Source organism: Sorex araneus, chromosome 3, assembly GCF_027595985.1.
Source record: "Sorex araneus isolate mSorAra2 chromosome 3, mSorAra2.pri, whole genome shotgun sequence".
In the NCBI taxonomy this organism is placed as follows: Eukaryota; Metazoa; Chordata; class Mammalia; order Eulipotyphla; family Soricidae; genus Sorex; species Sorex araneus.
In genome coordinates, this window is record NC_073304.1 from 120,524,908 (window position 1) to 120,543,328 (window position 18,421).

The 18,421-nt window shown below is 46.5% G+C and overlaps 1 protein-coding gene across 1 annotated transcript; it reads left to right on the forward strand.

Annotated features, from left to right (window-relative positions):
* Positions 1-612: 612 nt before the first annotated feature.
* SAR1A (secretion associated Ras related GTPase 1A) lies at positions 613-18,125 on the forward strand. Its single transcript, XM_055132785.1, has 7 exons — positions 613-736; positions 5,172-5,245; positions 5,596-5,715; positions 6,083-6,148; positions 9,552-9,655; positions 15,081-15,212; positions 15,750-18,125. Exons 2-7 carry the CDS (start codon positions 5,188-5,190, stop codon positions 15,864-15,866), a joined length of 597 nt encoding a protein of 198 aa, XP_054988760.1. The 5' UTR covers positions 613-736; positions 5,172-5,187; the 3' UTR covers positions 15,867-18,125.
* The last annotated feature ends 296 nt before the right edge of the window (positions 18,126-18,421 follow it).

Below are 18,421 nucleotides of genomic sequence, written 5' to 3' on the forward strand. Positions count from 1 at the left end.
TTTTATAAAATAGGGATAAAATAGTGTATATATATATATATATATATATATATAGAGAGAGAGAGAGAGAGAGAGAGAGAGAGAGAGGCTTCCTCTGACTGCCCAGGGCCAAATGCTCGGTCTTGCTTAATACTCCTTGCATAGCCTACACAAACATGTTCAATGAACAGAAACTGTTCTGAAAACGGGGCTATCACAGGGAAAACGGGATTTAAATCAGCAGGATCCACTTTAGGCCGAGGTCCAAGGCCTAATCTGGTCCTGATAATCTTTAGCGGTGTCCGGAGGAGGGAATACAGCGGGATCTGCAGCCGCGCTCCCTAGCGTCCAGGGCTAGGACAGGACCCACGCCCATCCTCTGGCCGGTAGCACTGCCACGTCTCGGGAGTGCGGGCAGCGCAGGCAGGGGGAGGGCGGGGCCGAGCCTGCCCTGCTGCCCCGCCCCCGCACGCGCTACGTCACGTCTAGCCCCGCCCCTCCGTCCAGAGCCCCGCCCCTCCACCCCGAGCCCTGCCCCTCCGCCGCCCGAGTTCCTGGGAGGGCAGCGCCGGGGAGGCCGAGCTCCGTGACGTTGCGAGGGGGCGGGGCCAGCGCGCGCCGGAAGTCCCGGGGGCGGGGAGTGACGTACATCCGGCGAGTAGCTGGCGGTCCCGGTGGCTGCTGTGCTGTGTGCTCGGAGGAGGGTCGAGGCATCCCGCCGCCGCCGCCGCCGCCGCCGCAGGAGCCCCTGGGGCCGGTGAGTCCGGGCGGGCGGCGGGGGAGCGGACCGGGGGCGCAGGGCCGGGGCGCGGGCGGGGCGGCGCGGGCGGGGCGTGTGTGTGTGCGCGGGGGGTGGGGGGGGAAGTGACACGCAGGCGGTTCTGCCGGGCCTTGGGGTTGGTTCTGGGCGGGGAGGGGCCGCTGGGCCCCTGCGGGCCGCGGAGCTGTCTGGTGGGTCCACATTCCTCCCGGGGGCTCGCAGCTGCTGCGGGGACCGCGCCCGCCCGGGTGTCCAGCCCCCCGGCCTCGGCCCCGGCCCCGCAGGAGTGACCCCGGCCGCCTCGCGGCTCCTCGACCCCGGCTCCGCGCCTCCCATCCCCTTTCCACCCCGTGCCGTCCCGATGCCGAGTGAGGGTCAGACCCCCCCAGCCCCGTGGTACCCTGTGTTCTGGGTCGGAGCCGAATTTTTTTTAATTTACCTCCCCTTCCCCCCCTGCTCTCTGGGGCAAGGAAAAATTCCTTCACCTGCGTCCAGTGGTAGGGGACGGTTTTCACGGTCCCAGCTGAGAGATGGGGTATTGAATGCCATTGCGGGGGGGGGGGAGGCTGGCATAAAACTGTCCCGCTCGGCCCTCTCCTGTGCCCCCCAACCCATCCCTCCATCTGCTCAGGTCGTGCTGGAGGGTTTGTAGAGATGTGCACTGGCGCCCACCTTGGAGCCTTGCTTCTGAGCAGGGGTTTTTGTTTTTTAGCTAAAAGCCAGTTCTCCCGGGCAAGTCTGGAAGGATCGGTCCTAGGGCTGGTGCGAGGGTGTATGAGAAACGGCGCATAGGCACTTGATGGGCTAATGCTGATCCCCCTCTTTATTTGAGTCAGTCGGGCCTGAAATCTGCAAGTGGAAGCTTTTCGGTGCATCCGGCAGTGCTTTCGTTGGGAGTTGCGAGAGCCCGTGCTGTTAGGTGCTAGAGCAAAGCGAGTAGAAGTAAATGCTAGTTGCCAAGATGCAGAGGGGTGAGGAATTTACACGGAAGAAAACTCTCCCAGGTGATAGTCTGTTCTTGGTGGCCTTAAGGAAGTTTTTACGTTCCTGATAAAAAGTTATTTGGTGATTTGGATTTGCTGTGATGGTAATGGGGAAGAACTTTGGTGCTGGGATAAAAAGAGGAGGGCTTCCTGGGCAAAGTTCAAGAGGCTGGAGCCAATACTAGGTATTCAGGAGGCCCCGGTTGGCGCCCCAGCTTTGTGTGATTCCCCAAACACCAGGCAGGTGTCACACCCAAAAAAGGGGTGACAGCCACTGTTGCCTTTTTCAGCTGAGCTGTCTGGAACTCACCAAGACTATCAGTGCTTCTGCCTTGGGAAATGAGGCTTGAGATTCTGGCTTTTGTGAGGTTGGTGTGAAGTTGAAATGAGATGTCTGCGCAGGCACTCAATAAACTTATTTTTAAGTTTATGGGTTTTTCATTTGCAGGGGCCTCCAGGCCTGCATGCCTCGATCCTGGGGTGGGCCAGGGCCATCAGTGACTAGACTGTGCAGTGCTGGGGGGAACCGTGTAGTGTAGGGAATGAGCTGGCAGCTGGAGCCACAGAAGTCATGCATCCACGAATAATCTCTGAAACTACTCAGGAGTGAGGGACACATGGTCTAAGATCTAGAAGATGGAGAAACATCCAGACCCGATCCGTAACATTGGGAACCATTACAGCTCAAATGATTCTTTTTTGTTTGTTTGAGTTTTGTATTTTGGGCCACACCTGGCGATGCTCAGGGATCACTCCTGTTGGGATCTGGGAACCATATGTGGTACCCAGGGCTGAACTCTTGAGTTGCATTCTAGACAGGTGCCCTGCCCACTCTGTCATCTCTCTCTGACCCTCTTTTTGTTTTGTTTTGGGGCCACACCCAGTGTCGTTACTCCTCTCTCTGCACTCAGGAATCACTCCTGGCCGGGACTCAGGACCATATGGGGTGTCGAGGAGGGGGGGAGTGTTGAACCCAGCTTGACTGTGTGCCGGGCAGGCACTGTCTCCCCAGCTCCTCCTCTTTTTTTTTTTTTTAACATCCCCTGAATGGTTACTTTACACACTCTGTCGATCGTTTTAGAGTGAGGATTTAGAGAATTTTTAAAGCCGGGATAGCAAGGGAAAATACCACAATTAAAGGAGTTCACTTAGTATGGAAAATGCCATCAATAGTGAGATATTCTTGTCATCTTTGCAGTCCCTCTAGTTAGAAATACTTCTGAAACGCTATGAAGTTGGCAGTTTTATAAAGCATTGACTGCTGAGCAGTGTAATATATATATAAAAGAGCATATATAGGTGTTGTGTGTTAAAGGCTAAATAGTACAGCACAGGCTGCACTTCCCAACACCACATGGCCCAGTGTCATGAACTGGCCTGGACACCACAGGAAGTGTTCCTCCTCCCTCCCCCCCACCTGTCCTACCGAAATCAGAGTATGATGAACCTTAATGAGAAGAGGAAGGCTGGCTGGCAGGGGGAGGGGATAGTGTTCTCTTACCCATAGTAGGAACTGAAACACACCTGCTTCATGTGTGTGTCTTGAGTCCTCAGACCTCCTAAAGTGCACATTAAATTTCCAGGCAAAACTCTTATTAAAATGTTAGATTTCATCTTTCCGTAATATATATTTTGATAGAATTGAAAAAGATCAAATAGTTCCTTTAGTACTTTTCCCCCAGTCTTGGGCATCAAGGTAAAGTACTCTAATGCTGTGTCTCCTACTCTCCACGTTTAGAATCTCTAAACAGACAGACCGAAACAATCGTACAGTGAACAGGTGCTTGCCTTCAATCCCAGGCACCCCATATGGTCTTTCTAGCCTCTCCAAGATTGATCCCTGAGCACTAAGCCAAGAGTTGGCCCTGAGCACTGCCGAGTGTGGAGAAAGAAAACAGTAGAAGCACATTTAATATCTTATAATAAGAGCTTTTCTCTCTTGTTTCTATTTCTCTTCCAGGCTTCATTTGGTACTCTTAGTAAAAACCATAGAAAGTGAGCATTAAGGCATTAAGTTTGTAGGTCCAGTCATGGGCCTGACCACCCCTCCCTAAAAAAAAAAACCCTACAGTAATTGTTTGTTTCTTTGGAACCACACCCTGGCAGTGTGTAAAGGGTTTAATCCTGGCTCTGCACTCAGAGATCACTCCCGGCAGGACTTGGGGGACAGTGTGTGGTGCTGGGGATCTAATCCGGTTATGTAGGCTGCGTGCAAGGCCTTGCCTACTGCACGATCGCTCACCCCCAGCCCCTCTCCAATAAAACCCAGTAATTGGACGAAAAAGAAAACATCACCTGATTTGACCTGGGTGAAGAATATTGGTGGACTCTGGATGGCTGTGCTCACTGCTTAGGAAATCTTCTCTCTGGCCTCCCCAGTGGTGCTGGGTCCCAGAGGCCTTTACATCTGGCGGTGCTCGGTACTCGGTAGGCCTTGTGGTACCTGGGATGGGATTGTGCCCAGGGCCCCTGTGCATGTAGGGCATGTGCCGGAAGCCTGGTGCTTTCTCCTGGCCGTCGCGCCTGTGTTTGTTTGGTATCAGTTGGTCACATCTGGTATAAAACCTGGCGTGTGGGTGTACCTGCTAGTGGAGAAAAGTAGGCAGGCGTTCTTTGTGGCCAGGAAGTGCGAGCTCTCAGCAGCCTCAAGGCCCAGTGCAGGCTCCTCTTGCCTGTTACCCGAGTTTGCAGGTCTGGCAGCTTTGGCATTCCCTTGGTTTGTCTCGGCTCTGGAAAGTAAGAGCTGTGGTGTTCCTGTCAGTACTAATCGAGAGGTGTACCCGACTGGGAACCCTCGCTGTGCCCTGCGTGAGCACTCTTGTCTTATGGTGAGAGTGGACACCCTATTAGCGAAGTGGACATTATGAAGGATTCTCTTATCCCTGTGCAAAATAGTTCCCCAGTCAGAGTGCTCATTACGAGTGGAGATCTATTTCTGCAAAGGGAATTCAGAAGGAGGTTGTGTAAGGAGGGCATTGGTAAACAGCAGGGAAGTTTGTGCCTGCTGACAGCGTCTCTGTGGCTTAGTGTTTAGAGTTGTTTAAAGAGAGATAGATAGTATATTTTTCATTCCTAATTTTTACTCAGGCATGTGTGTAGCATTTCGATCCGAATCATTTCAATGAGACTGTTTTTCTAGAGGTTTCGGTCACTGGTAGATAGCAGCGATATATCTAGGGAGTGTGAATGAGCAGCTGCTGGGAGGGTTCTCGGGCGTCACCCAAGGAAAGGGGAAAGTGCTCCTGAGTCTCGGAGATGGAAAACTCGCCAGAAAGACAGAGATTTGTCCAGGTCAAAGAACCCCAGACCTTTCCTTCCAAGTGCACAAATCTTTTGTTTTCTTCCTCCTGAAAGAAACTGTAAACATGTGTCAGCCAAAGCGTGTTGACTTTTCCAGAACAGCACCGGCCTTAGGAAAGCTAATTGTGCTGCTTTTGTGTTTTCTGCAGGTAGTAAGTGCTCAGAATGTCTTTCATCTTTGAGTGGATCTACAATGGCTTCAGCAGTGTGCTCCAGTTCCTAGGTAAAGAAAGCCATTTCCTTGAAATTCATCATAGGGGGCTGGAGTGATGGTACAGCAGGGCGGGTGTTTGCCTTGCACGTGGCTGACCTGGATTCAATCTCTGGCATCCCATATGGTTCCCCAAGCACTGGCAGGAGTAGTTCCTGAGTGGAGAGCCAGGACCCCTGAGCATCGCTGGTGTGAACCAAAAAGCAAAAGAAAAGAAAAGAAGTGAAAAGAAAAGAAAGGAAAAGAAAAATTCATCATAGGTTTCAAACTTTGTTAGTTTCCTACACCAGTATAAATAGGAGCTGCCTTGGGTGTAGAGAGAATTAAATTAGATTTTTTAAAAAATGTCTTTTCCTTTGTAGGACTCTACAAGAAATCCGGAAAACTTGTGTTTTTGGGTTTGGACAATGCAGGGAAAACCACTCTTCTACACATGCTCAAAGATGACAGATTGGGCCAGCACGTACCAACATTACATCCGAGTAGGTTTGAAAATACCAGTGACCTTTGGTGCTTGAAGGTCAGTGTTAGGCTTGGAGGATCAATCCCCAGTTGATGCTGATCTTTAATTAACTGAAGTCCCCAAAGAAATCTCACTAGAAACAAAACTTGGGTTGCACAGACTCAGGTCACATGCTTGAATATCCGAATCCCTGGGCGTGATCGCTGTCTGTTCTGATAGACAGAACACCCCGCATCTCTGTTTGAGAAGCTGTGGGCACAGGGGAGAAGGAAGAGACGTGGACTTCATTCTGTATCCTTTACAAAGTGAGAGTGTCGTTAGTTTTGTGTTTGTATTGGCCGCTGGACCGTGTTGGAAGGAGAAGTTTATTTCTTTCTTCTTTTCAGCATCAGAAGAGCTGACCATTGCAGGAATGACGTTCACCACTTTTGATCTCGGTGGGCACGAGCAAGGTAAGAGGGTGCAGTGGAGGTGGTGGGTGTTGGCATCTTCATTTTGTGGCCCTCTTTTTACAGAGGAGTTCTGTCAGTTTATCTTCAAGTTCCCTATGTTTAAGATTGAGAACTTAATGCTTGTATAATGTTGTTATGGTCACTTAGTTTTAAGTAATTTCCTGGGGGCCCAAAGAGATAGTACAATGGCTAGTCACTTGCCTTGCCCTAAGCTGACCTGGGTTTGATCCCCTGGCACCACACAGTGTCCCCTGAGCCCCACCAGGAGTGACTGATGAGTACAGAGCCAAGTGTAAACCTTGAACATAGCTAGGGTGGTCCCCCCCAAAACTAAAAAAAATAGTAGAAATAATTAGCACTGTAGCACTGTCGTCCTGTTCATCGATTTGCTCAAGCGGACACCAGTAATGTCTCCAGTGTGAGACTTGTTGCTATTTTTGGCATATCGAATACACAACGGGGAGTTTGCCAGACTCTGCCGTGCAGGCGGGATACTCTTGGTAGCTTGCTGAGCTCTGAGAGGGATGGAGGAATGAATCCAAGTTGGCCGCGTGCAATAATTAGACACAGATTTATTAGTTTCCCTCTGTATATAATGTATATTTTTCTTTTTTTCCTTTTTTTTTGCGTCACACCCCCGATGCACAGGGGTTACTCCTGGCTCTTCATTCAGGAATTACTCCTGTCGGTGCTTACAGGGACCATATGGGATGCTGGGAATTGAACCTGGGTCAGTTGCGTGCAAGGCAAACTCCCTACCCGCTGTGTTATCACTCCAGCTCCACATTTTTTTCTTGAGCTGTTCTTTGGCTCATCATTCTTTTACTACCTAAAAGCTTATTGCAATTAATATGCAATAAGCTTATTGCATATTTCTAAGAAAAGCATTAGATCTTTAATATAATCATAATTGTTATCAAGTCTGGATATTTTGTTTTCATTTACTCTATAGAGTTACTATTAAAAAATTAAATCTCCACGCTTTTTCCATTTACCATTAAAGCTGCTTTATAGTGTCTTTCTTTTTAAATGAAGGTCAGTGCAGTGTTTTACACATAGGCCTTATTCATGTCTCCTTGTATCTCTTATTCAGTGTAAGTTTGTAAAAAATCAAATTTTTTTTTTTGCTTTTTGGGTCACACCTGGCGATGCACAGGGGTCACTCCTGGCTCTGCACTCAGGAATTACTCCTGGCGGTGCTCAGGGGACCATATGGGATGCTGGGAATCAAACTCAGGTCGGCCGCGTGCAAGGCAAACGCCCTACCCACTGTGCTATTGCTCCAGCCCCCTTTATTGATAAAATTTTGTTTTACTATTTCATTTAAGTTTTATGTCCTGTAGAGTTCTATTTGTGAAATATTTATAATCACAACATAACATGATCATAGCCACATGAAATACATGTATAGGGAAAAAGAGATACAGGACCTCATGTACATGTACCTCAGCAGTAAAACTTGACTTGGTATGTTTGAGACCCTGGGTTTGAAAAGGGGGAAAAAAATGTTGAAAGGACGTACATGAGAACATGAGCAGTAGATGTAAAGTTTTATGACGGATTTTTATAATTTGCCTTGTTTTTCTTTCAGTTTTTATTTTGATTGGAGTAAGGCGGCATCTTTTTATGCTTCTTTCAAATAGTTCCAAACCGCTTGCAGGTTTAGATTTAGAGGTGATACAATTCTTTGTTTTTTTTTTTGCTTTTTGGGTCATACCTGGCGATGCACAGGGGTCACTCCTGGCTCTGCATTCAGGAATTACCTCTGGTGGTGCTCAGGGGAATCAAACCCGGGTCGGCCGAGTGCAAGGCAAACGCCTTACCCACTGTGCTTTTGCTCCAGCCCTCGGTAATACAATTCTAAGTTGAACTGAGACTACCTGGAGTTTCAGAAGGAATAGGTTTTTTTTTTCTTTTCTTTTTTTTTTTTTTTTAACCCAAACTGGGAATTGTGTATGTATTTGCATTTGGTGTGATAGATCCAGGTTTCAGGTTTCGACACTCAAAGGGGAAATGTGTTGATGGCACATCATTTGTCCGGGGGAAAAAGAAACACTTTTTAGCAGTAGCTGCTTAGCTACTATTGTGGAGTTACAAATAGGTATTATTTTTTATTACTTTAAGATTTTAAGTTGCAGAAGTAGTACAGGCCCAGAGTATCAAATTCAGTATGTAGTCAGTATATAGATAATGGAAGGGAAAAGTGAAAGTTTGGGCTGGAGAGAGAGTGCAGGGGTCAGTGTGCTTGCCATGCTTGCTGCCTAGTGGGGTTTGATCCCTGGCACCAAATAGAGTCCCCTGAGCCCCTCCAGGATCGATCCCTGAGCACAGAGCCAGAAATAAGCCCTGAGCACAGCTGCTGGCCACACGGTGGTCCATAAGTAAGACAGAAAAACAAAGGAAAGTCCTTCAACTCTTCCTTCTTAGTCTCCTTTTTTCAGATGGTAACAGTTATTAACTGTTGAGGACAGATGCTTCCTATTCATCCAGTAAAGGTCTTAGAAATTACTTGAGTAGTTAGTGTATTACTTTATTTATTTCTTTTTTAAAAATTATTTATTTATTTATTTATTTTGCTTTTTGGGTCACACCTGGTGATGCACAGGGGTTACTCCTGGCTCTTCACTCAGGAATTACTACTGGCGGTGCTCAGGGGACCATATGGGATGCTGGGATTTGAACCCGGGTTGGCCGTGTGCAAGGCAAACACCCTACCCGCTGTGCTATCGCTCCAGCCCCTAGTGTATTACTTTAGTAATGCAACTAAAACATTTCTTCCCAAAGTACCATCACTTCATGTTAGATGGAAAAATTAAATACTGGGTACACTGGGTTGAACACTGAGGTCTGGGACAGTTGGTGTATGAACTCAACTCCCCTACCAGGCCCGGTTTCCCTGAGCACTGTGGTGTGAGTATTCAGCTTATGTAAACTGTCCTTGCAGTGAAACTCTCAGGTAAGTTATGTGGACAAGTTTGCACCCTGCTATTCTAATTCTGGAGCTTGCAAACTTAAATGGCACTAGGGACAAGGAAGGCCATTGAAATTCTGTGAATTGACTGGGCTGGTAGGGAGTAGTGGAGACTGGGGTGGAGCCCAGACCCCATGAAATGGGAAGCCACTGCTCCTGTCCTGCTGCTGAGTGATGACCAGGTGGGCAGCCTGAGGCTCTGGGTGTTGGGCAGAATCATCTACATACTTGAGAAACCAAATTCAGTCCATGAACCATCCATTGATAACTCTCTGTTCGGACCTTACACTGGCTGCGACTTGCCGAATCCATATGGAGTCTAGAGATACTGAAACTTGGCCAAGATTTGCCAGTTTTATAGACCTGTGAGGCCATTTATTTTTTAAAAAAATAAATACTTTTATTGATGTAACTATAAACTTTGTCTTACAGCACGTCGGGTTTGGAAAAATTACCTCCCAGCAATCAATGGGATTGTCTTCCTGGTGGACTGTGCAGATCACCCTCGCCTCATGGAATCCAAAGTGGAGCTTAATGTAGGTTCTGTTTTTCCCATTCTTGGCCTGGGTTTCCTTGAGTGACTGTAGGTTAGTGCTGCCAGAACTTCATCATTCCAATTAACATTTAATAGAAGACTGAGTTATAGGAAGAAGTGTTTCAGAGTCTTAAGACAATGGTTTTCAGTGTCCTGTGGACATTCATTTTGAAATTGAGTAAATTAACTTTGCATCCATTACTGGGTAATTTTCTAATTTATGCCTCTTTATGCCAGAACAATTAAATTAATGTCTTTTATACTTTTACACCATTTACGGTTAGTTTTTCTGATGTGTTGGCATAGTGAAACCTTGAAAGAGCTAAGGTCCTTTGCTTTTGAATCTGCATTGTTTGGTTGTGGCTGCATACTCTGCCTCTGTGTACCTCGCCAGACCATAGCAGCCTATTCTGAGGTTTAAGTTCTGGTCAGTGCTGTGTTTGATACCATCAAGGGCTGGTTACAGGTTTTCTCTTTTCTCAGCATTGTGTTTTTGTGACTTGACAGTTTCTATAACGTGACCATGTTACTCCTACTGCCTAACCCTGTGCTGTTTCCTTCCCTTGGCTTACGACTGTTACTACTCATTCTTAACTCCTGGCAATTTGAATTCGTCTCGAAATTGTAAGTTTGTTCTGCAAATCTAGCCCATGTCTCCCATAGAATCACATGCAGGGAAGTCCTTCCAGCCTTACTTGATTTCTTGGCACTTTTTTACACAAATACCCGTTGGTTAGGAGCACTCTGTGGCTAGCGCTTCTTAAACGTTTTCAGACCAACCTGTTCCTGTTTCTCTGCCTAGTCTTAAGGGTCAGTGTTTTCCAGGCTCTTCTTTCAACTTGTCCACCCTGATTCCCTCTTCTGCCACCCATTAAGGCATTGATCCTCAGTGGATTTCTGTGTTAGGCTGCAATCTCTTAAGTAACAAAACAACTTTCCTACCGTTTTATTTTATTTTATTTATTTATTTTTTGTTTGTTTTTGGGTCACACCCGGCGATGCACAGGGGTTACTCCTGGCTCATGCACTCAGGAATTACTCCTGGTGGTGCTCGGGGGACCATATGGGATGCTGGGAATTGAACCCGGGTCGGCCGCGTGCAAGGCAAATGCCCTACCCGCTGTGCTATTGCTCCAGCCCCTTTCCTACCGTTTTATTCTCTCAGAATGAAGCAGTCCTGGATCCAGAGAATTGTTCAAGATTCCTCCAACACTCTGCTACAAATTGTAATGCTGGAATGAACTTTTTTTTTTTTTTTTTTTTTGCTTTTTGGGTCACACCCGGAGATGCACAGGGGTAACTCCTGGCTCTGCACTCAGCAATCACTCCTGGTGTTGCTCAGGGGACCATATGGGATGCTGGGAATTGAATCCGGGTTGGCCGCGTGCAAGGCAAACGCCCTACCTGCTGTGCTATCACTCCAGCCCCTAGAATGAACTTTCTTAGACTTGTTCAAAATCCTTCAACAGATTACTTTGGGATGGAATCCACAAATCTTCTTCATTGTAAGATCTTATGTGCTTTTCTGCTTTTTTTCTTCAGCTTCTTTTCTCTCTGTTTACTATCTTGGACTAGACTTCAGCCATGCAGAACTTCTTGTCCTTCCTTAAGTTTGCAGAAGTGCCTTTCCCTGCCTGACTTCACTAGCCCCCAACTCTTTGCTCATAGGCTTAAGAGATTGCAGAGTTCCGGTGTGGCTACTCCATAGCTAAGAAGAGCTTTTGATCTCTCACACTCTTGCATTCTCCACCTTATGAGAGTCTCTTGGCTTGACTGGTTCCTTGCCAGCTTTTTCCACCAAATCGTGCTTTGATTTTAGGGGACTTGCCATAGTTCTTTGCAAAATCCCTGCTTCCAGCAAAGCATAGGATACCTAGCAGACCTTTTATTAGTATTTAATAAGTAAATGCCATCTTTGCTCTTTTTTTCTGCCATTTCTGCCATTTCCTAGCATTTAAGATGGTCTGGCATGTTACCTTTTATGCTTTCAACTCACTCTCCTTTCTTAGCTTTTCCGGTCCTTAAAGAACTGTGTCTCAGACTTGAAGTCTCTGCTAGTAGGTTTTTTTTTTTTTTTTACCTAACTTGTCATGTAGATGTCGGACTCTGCCACATTATTAAGTGATAATGCTTGTCCTTTTCCACGGTGGGGGGGGGTCTGTTGCTCTATTCGGGTTGTGTTGCCATCCTACCTGGTCATCTGTATTATTATTATTATTATTTTTAATTTTATTGAATCACCATGTGGAGGGTTACATAGTTCTCAGGATTATGTCAGTTATACAATACACAAATACCCTTCCCTTCACCAGTGCCCCTATTGCATCACCAACCACCCCAGTATACCTCCCACCCCCTCCCCTCCCTCCGTCCCCTCCCTTGTAGGTGATAAGTTTCACTTCGTTTACGCTTTATCTTGGTAACATTCTATGTTTCAACACATAACTCGCTATTGTTGCTGGGGTTTCCCCCCAAAAAGAAAAAGACAATCATATTGTCAAGGAATCATTTGATAGTTCTCCATTGCTGAGAATGTAGAGATATTAAGTCCCGCTGTTTGTTACATAACTTTTCTATTTTTTTCCCCCCTTGTCCCGCGCCACCGAGTTCACGCCTGTTTAGTATTCACCATGCTGCCTGACAAAGGGAAAAAAAACCAAAAAAGATGGTTATTTCCCGTCATCAGCCGGCGTGGGGCTCCGCCTTAGTTGATAGTCTGGTAGAAAGTCTGCAATTTCTGGAACCAAAAGTAGTGCGCTGGTATCGGCCCCGGCTCGAGATTCCACCTGCGTCGCGCTGTTCCATGTACATAATACTTTATTCCCTTGTATCCCATTCCCATGCCACCAGGTCCGTGTCAACTTAATGGACATAATACTATGGTTAATGCCACGCCGCGTTTCTTCCTGAGAAAGAAGGATATTTCTTCTCAGCTGGCGTGGGTGTATGGCTTAGTTCAATCTAGAGAGATGGCTACCACTTTGGTTGCCTTCAATATTTCAACAAAAAACTTACTATTCTTGTTAGGGTTTCCCACCAAAGTCCGACCCGTTATAAAGGAACCATTTCATATTGCTGATGATTAGATGATATTAGGTCTCGCTGCCACGGCAGCGGCCGCGCGGTTTTGGGTTTCTGTATAAAGTCCAGGGAAAATTCTGCCTGAAATTCTATCGCTACAATCTTTTACCCTTTTATGGTGGTCATAAGATGGGAAAACGTAGAGAAATACCGGGCCCCCGCACGGGCGGCCTGGCGGAAACGCTCAGTTCACATACTGCAAGTTGTCCAGTGGGCTGCTGGTGTCCAAAGCAGCTCCCTTGTCCTCCTCGGTCATACTGGCGCGGCGGGCGCGGCGAAGTGGGAAGCCCACGTGGCTTCACTGTCCTTAAGTGTCCGCAGTGGGCGGAGACCGGTACTTCCCCGCCCCTCTATCTCCCGCAAGCCGCGCCGCGCATTTGGGTGCGTGTCTCCATTTTGTGCTCAGAGAAGTGGGGTGGAGGCTGTGCTGTGCCCAGGAGAGGTTGAGAGAGAGAGAGAGAGAGTGAGAGAGAGATTAAAAAAAAAAAGAGGAACACCGGCCCCCGCACGGGCGGCCTGGCGGAAACGCTCAGTTCACATACTGCAGTTGTCCAGTGGGCTTCATCTGTATTATTGCTGCAGCTTCTGTTATCTCTCTTTCCTACCTTGAAGTAACATTCAAGATAGGACAGAGAGCTATTTGTGAATTCATCAAGGAAGAAAGCCTGTCCAGGAGCTTCTGGGGTTGGGGTTCAAACCATCAGTCTGCCTCGTGATTCCATCTGCTCTATTTCTAGAAGCATAGGTGCTTAAACCTGGCCGTACGCTCCATGAGGCTTCCAGGGGTCCTTTCCCTCTGAAGCCATTGCTTCGATCCTTTTTCCTTTTCACCTGCCCAAATCCTGCTCCTCTTTCAGAGCCCAGTTTAGGATTTATTTTTATTAAAGTTAATTTTTCTGATCTTTCAGTAGTTCTGTTCCAATTCATTTTGACCCCTTTACTACACAATCGTGTTGAAACGTATGAACATAAGAATGAGGATTTCTTTTCTTTTCTTTTTTTTTTTTTTTCTTTTTGGGTCATACCCGGTGATGCACAGGGGTTACTCCTGGCTCTGCACTCAGGAGTCATTCCTGGTGTTGCTCGGGGGACCATATGGAATGCTGGGAATCAACCCAGGTTGGCCGCGTGCAAGGCAAACGCCCTACCCGCTTTGCTATCTCTCCAGCCCCAGAATGAGTATTTCTTGAAGCCAAGTGTAGATCTTTTCCTTTCTCTTGTATCCCTTTCAGTTCCTGACAGAGTGCTTTAGTAGCACTTTGCATGTATCACTGTCATTCCGTTGTTTGTAGATTTACTTGAGCGGGCACCAGTAACGTCTCTATTACACTCATCCCTGAGATTTTAGCAGCCTCTCCTTACTCATCTTTCCCAACGATTGGAGGCTCTTTCAGGGTCAGGGGATTGAGACCTATCGTTACTGTTTTTGGCATATCGAATATGCCACTGGTAGCATGTCAGGCTCTGCCGTGTGGATGGGATACTCTTAGTAGCTTGCCGGGCTCTCCGAGAGGTATGTATATATCTTTTCCTATTTTTGGGATATGAATACACCATGGGAAGCTTGCAAGGCTCTCCCGTGCAGGCAATAGACTCTTGGTAGCTTGTCAAGTTCTCCAAGAGGGAGAACAAGGGTATTACATGTCCCACTCTGCCACTCCCGTGTGCTTCCGGGAGCTTGGTTTTATAGTCTCTGGATGTTGGCCGTTGGTGGGATTACACGGTGCACGGGGCAGTTTGTGGGTGTGGCTGCCAAGCTACTGGAAAATGGGGGGTCTGGGTGGAGAAGGCCCAGTCCCAATCCGAGCAGGCTTGGAGGTCTCAGCCCCGCATCCGGCACATCTGGGTTCCTCTACCGGTCCTTTCATGTGTGAGGCTTGTCCGACCGTGTGGAGAGTGGCCTTGAGCATGTCTGTGGCTGAGTTCTGAAGGTCTTCAACTGTCAAGGCTCTGCTTTGAAGGCAGAGCATTTATTCTTGGACTTGCCAGGTGATGTCTTGAGAGTGACCTGTGGATGATTGATTTAGCTCAAACTAAGGGCTGGCTACTTCTGCCCTCAGAGAAAACACAGCCTAAGATGCAAGTTTGAGGCTGTTAAGGAATTTTACATCAAGGTATCTTTTAAATTCAAGGTAACTTTAAGATAATTTTTACCTAATTTTAGTTGTAAAGGTGTTATTGATGTCAAGATTGACTTTTAGTTTATCACCTAGATATAAAGAAAATTGTATTTTCATGTTAACCTTGAAGACTTAGAGACAGGTGGACGTCAAACTTGTTTTTAAATGTTTGGTGGTCTTTTAGAGGTTCCTCATCTAGCTCTTTTTAAAAACTTTTATCTTCAGGCTTTAATGACTGATGAAACAATATCCAATGTGCCAATTCTTATCTTGGGCAACAAAATTGACAGAACAGATGCAATCAGTGAAGAAAAGCTCCGTGAAATATTTGGACTTTATGGACAGACCACAGGAAAGGTAAGAGAAAAATCAACAGGGGCACCTCAAGGAAATTCACAGGGCGCAGTCTATAAATTTTACTTTTAGTTTAACTCAGCTTGGCATTTGCTTTACTCTACGTGAAGGCAGGAGCACTTTCTTTCTTACCTGTTTCTTTTTTTATAGTTGTTTTGTTTTGGGCCCCACCTGCCCAGGCCTCCTGTGTGCAGCTCCTGCGCTTAGCCTGTCAAGCCAGCTCCCCAGCCCCTCCTACCTGTTTTCTAACGACATTAATTCCCCAGGTATTTGAGGAGGAAGGAAGGCGACGGTAGAAAAGCCAGAATTACTGTCCTAAGACTTTCCTTTCAGATCTGATTATGAGAAAACTTAATTTGAAAGAGCATTTCTGGGCCAGACCATTTTTATTGTTTTGAGGGAAGGTTTCAGGTTATAAATCATGATGATCATTTGTGGTACTTCCCTAGCACTGAGATTCCTCACGCCTATGAGGGAAGGAGAAAGTTGTTTTTGTGATTTCCCCCACTGACGGGTCTTCCTTGGTCTTGCCCCCCTTAGGGCAACGTGACCCTGAAGGAGCTCAACGCCCGCCCCCTGGAAGTGTTCATGTGCAGCGTGCTCAAGAGGCAAGGCTACGGCGAGGGCTTCCGCTGGCTCTCGCAGTACATTGACTGATGCTCGGACAGTGACAAGAAAAGAGTTTGACTTCTCTGGACTGATCCTATTCACAGCTTCCTCATGAACTTTTCTAACAGAACAAGGAAAGTCTCCCGCCGTGTCTGGCGTTGAGAGGCCAAGGGTCCATGTCAGCGCTCTCCTTGCCCAGTGGTGACATGTGCTCTTCTCTACGCTGGTGGGAAGTGATGCCCCCCACCGTGTGTGGGCAGGCCAGCCTCCCACCCCACCCCTGCTCCCCGGACTCGGAAGCTGTCAGGATTTGCCGGGTCAAGCTGTGTGCTGCCACGGGGCACCTGGAAAGAAAAACACGTCTCACCACTGTGGTTGATTTCAAAAGAAAGTGATTCTATTTTTTAAAGAAAGTGTTGTCAATATAATTGGTGTCCCTTCTAACTTTTTAAGTTAATATACTTGGTCCAGAGCTTTCTATTCTTTTCTTCCTTTCTCCTTTTTATTTTTTTTCAAATCTAGCAGATGACAGTTAGATCAGAAAATTATGCACAGATCTCTATTGAAGGCAGGACTCGGTGAAGTTGGTCCTGCTGAGCTGGCAGGTGGAGAGAGACCCACCTTCCTCCATGTGGCAGCCCAGAGGACTAGAGAAGGGCTGGATGCTGGTGTGGCCGTCAGAGCTGTCCTCCGGCGGGGAGGGTGTTTCTCATCATGAAGGCATGGCACACCTCACTGTGGAGGAGGCTGGGAGTGAGTTCTTGCTCTCTTGACCTATAAAGTTCCAGGTTTCAGCCAGGCTTTGCTTTGGTACCGTTGGGATTTTATTTCTCCCTGGCTCCTCTTTTCACATTCAGTTCTAAGCAGTGATTTTTGCCTCCAAAAGAGTTGAGGGTGTCTCGTGTCACCATACATTGTGGATGTGTCTGTTACTTTTGCCAATTTGAGGAGAATTTTTTTTTTCTAAGAGTCATAGGACACAAAATCAACAGCTTATGGGTTCTTAATTCTGTGAGTCAAGAACTTAAAAATCTGAGACCATAGAATTTGACTCTAGGAACAACCTACTTAGCAGGCTTTCAAATTCCCAGTTACAGAACTGGGCCTCTGTTAATTGAGCATTCGTGAGCTCTGTCTTTACCAACTTTCTGTTGTTTGATGTTAATCTCTGTAGCTTTTCCAGATTTTTTCCTTCCTTTTTGTATGAAGTTGCCTTTCCCCATTCCAGCTGGGAAAACTCGTAATTCATTGATTTTGTGTAGCGCTGTTCCTTTTGAGCAATTATCACTTCTTGTCAGTAAGCACCCGCTGTAATAGCCCAGTATCCCTAGTAGCGTGAGGATTATTTTTATAGCATTGCCTTTTCCTAATGCCCTGTGTGAAGCTGGATTTGCATGATCTTCACCAACATTCCACCCTTGTAAGTGTTGAGGCGAGAGGAGATGGTTGCAAGGTGGAAGGGTATCTTCATTCCGTTTCCCTTTCGTGAAAGGCTAGAGTTCATTTCCTCAGAATTGGAAACTGTAGCGATCAATGCTTATTTGCAGAGGGCTAATGGCATCATCGCATCATCACAGTCTTTTAATGCAAGGGTCCAAACCATGGATGACATTCCTGGAATGAGAGATTGCTTCAGTTGGACTTCTTAATGTTACTTGGTTCTGACCTCTGTGGAAGTGCATTATTTTCACTGCCAGGTTCCAAATCCAGAGGCTCAGTGAAGAATAAGTCTGGGGGAAATGCCATTTCATTTATTAGCAAGCGTTGCTGTAGTAAGACAAAATTTATTGGTTTAGGAAGTGGTTCAGGCCTTAAGTAAACAAATCTAGCGGTGAGTGGATAGATAATTAATTTGCATACTTTGGATTATTTTGGCTAAAGGTAAGCTGTATTTCTCATCCAGAGATTTGAGAAGTATGATTGCTTCAGTGTTCTTTTCTTGTTTGTGTTCCTTGTTCCTTAACACTTTGTAGCAAACTAGGCAACTATGGATTCTACACAGGGCAGCTCTTTGTGAAAGTGGCTTATTTTGGCCACTGGAGAAAGAGTAGATTGAAAAGTCAAGTCACATCAGTCATTTCCTGCCCCACAGAAAACATCATTCCCATCTATAATAAAATGGCAGGAACACGCTGCTGTGAGGAAGTTGGCTCCTAATAGGACCAGAGCTTGGTATAGGAACTCCCATGAATTGAGAATTTTCATTCTGTTTTATCAGAGTGCATATATGTCCTATTTCAGGAAAAGCAAAAGTCATTTACAAAAGAAAATCTGTATCCTAAGCATTTTAATAAAAAGTTGAAACAAGCTTGCCGTAACATTCCTTTAGCAGGATGGTGGGGTGTTGATTTGTTCTGAGTTTAAACAAACTGACTTTGTTTTTTGGGGGGATGAGGGGAAGCAGAGTACCTCTGTGGGAAAGAAACATTGGAATGTGAGACTTCAGTTTTGCTATCAGGAAAAAGAAGATCAGTCCTCATATTCCACTAGAACTAGTAAATTGTTGAATATGGTTTGAGTGCCTCAGAACGTGTAGTTAGCACTGTTAGCACTGTTGTCCCATTGTTCATCGATTTGCTCGAGCGGGCACCAGTAACATCTCC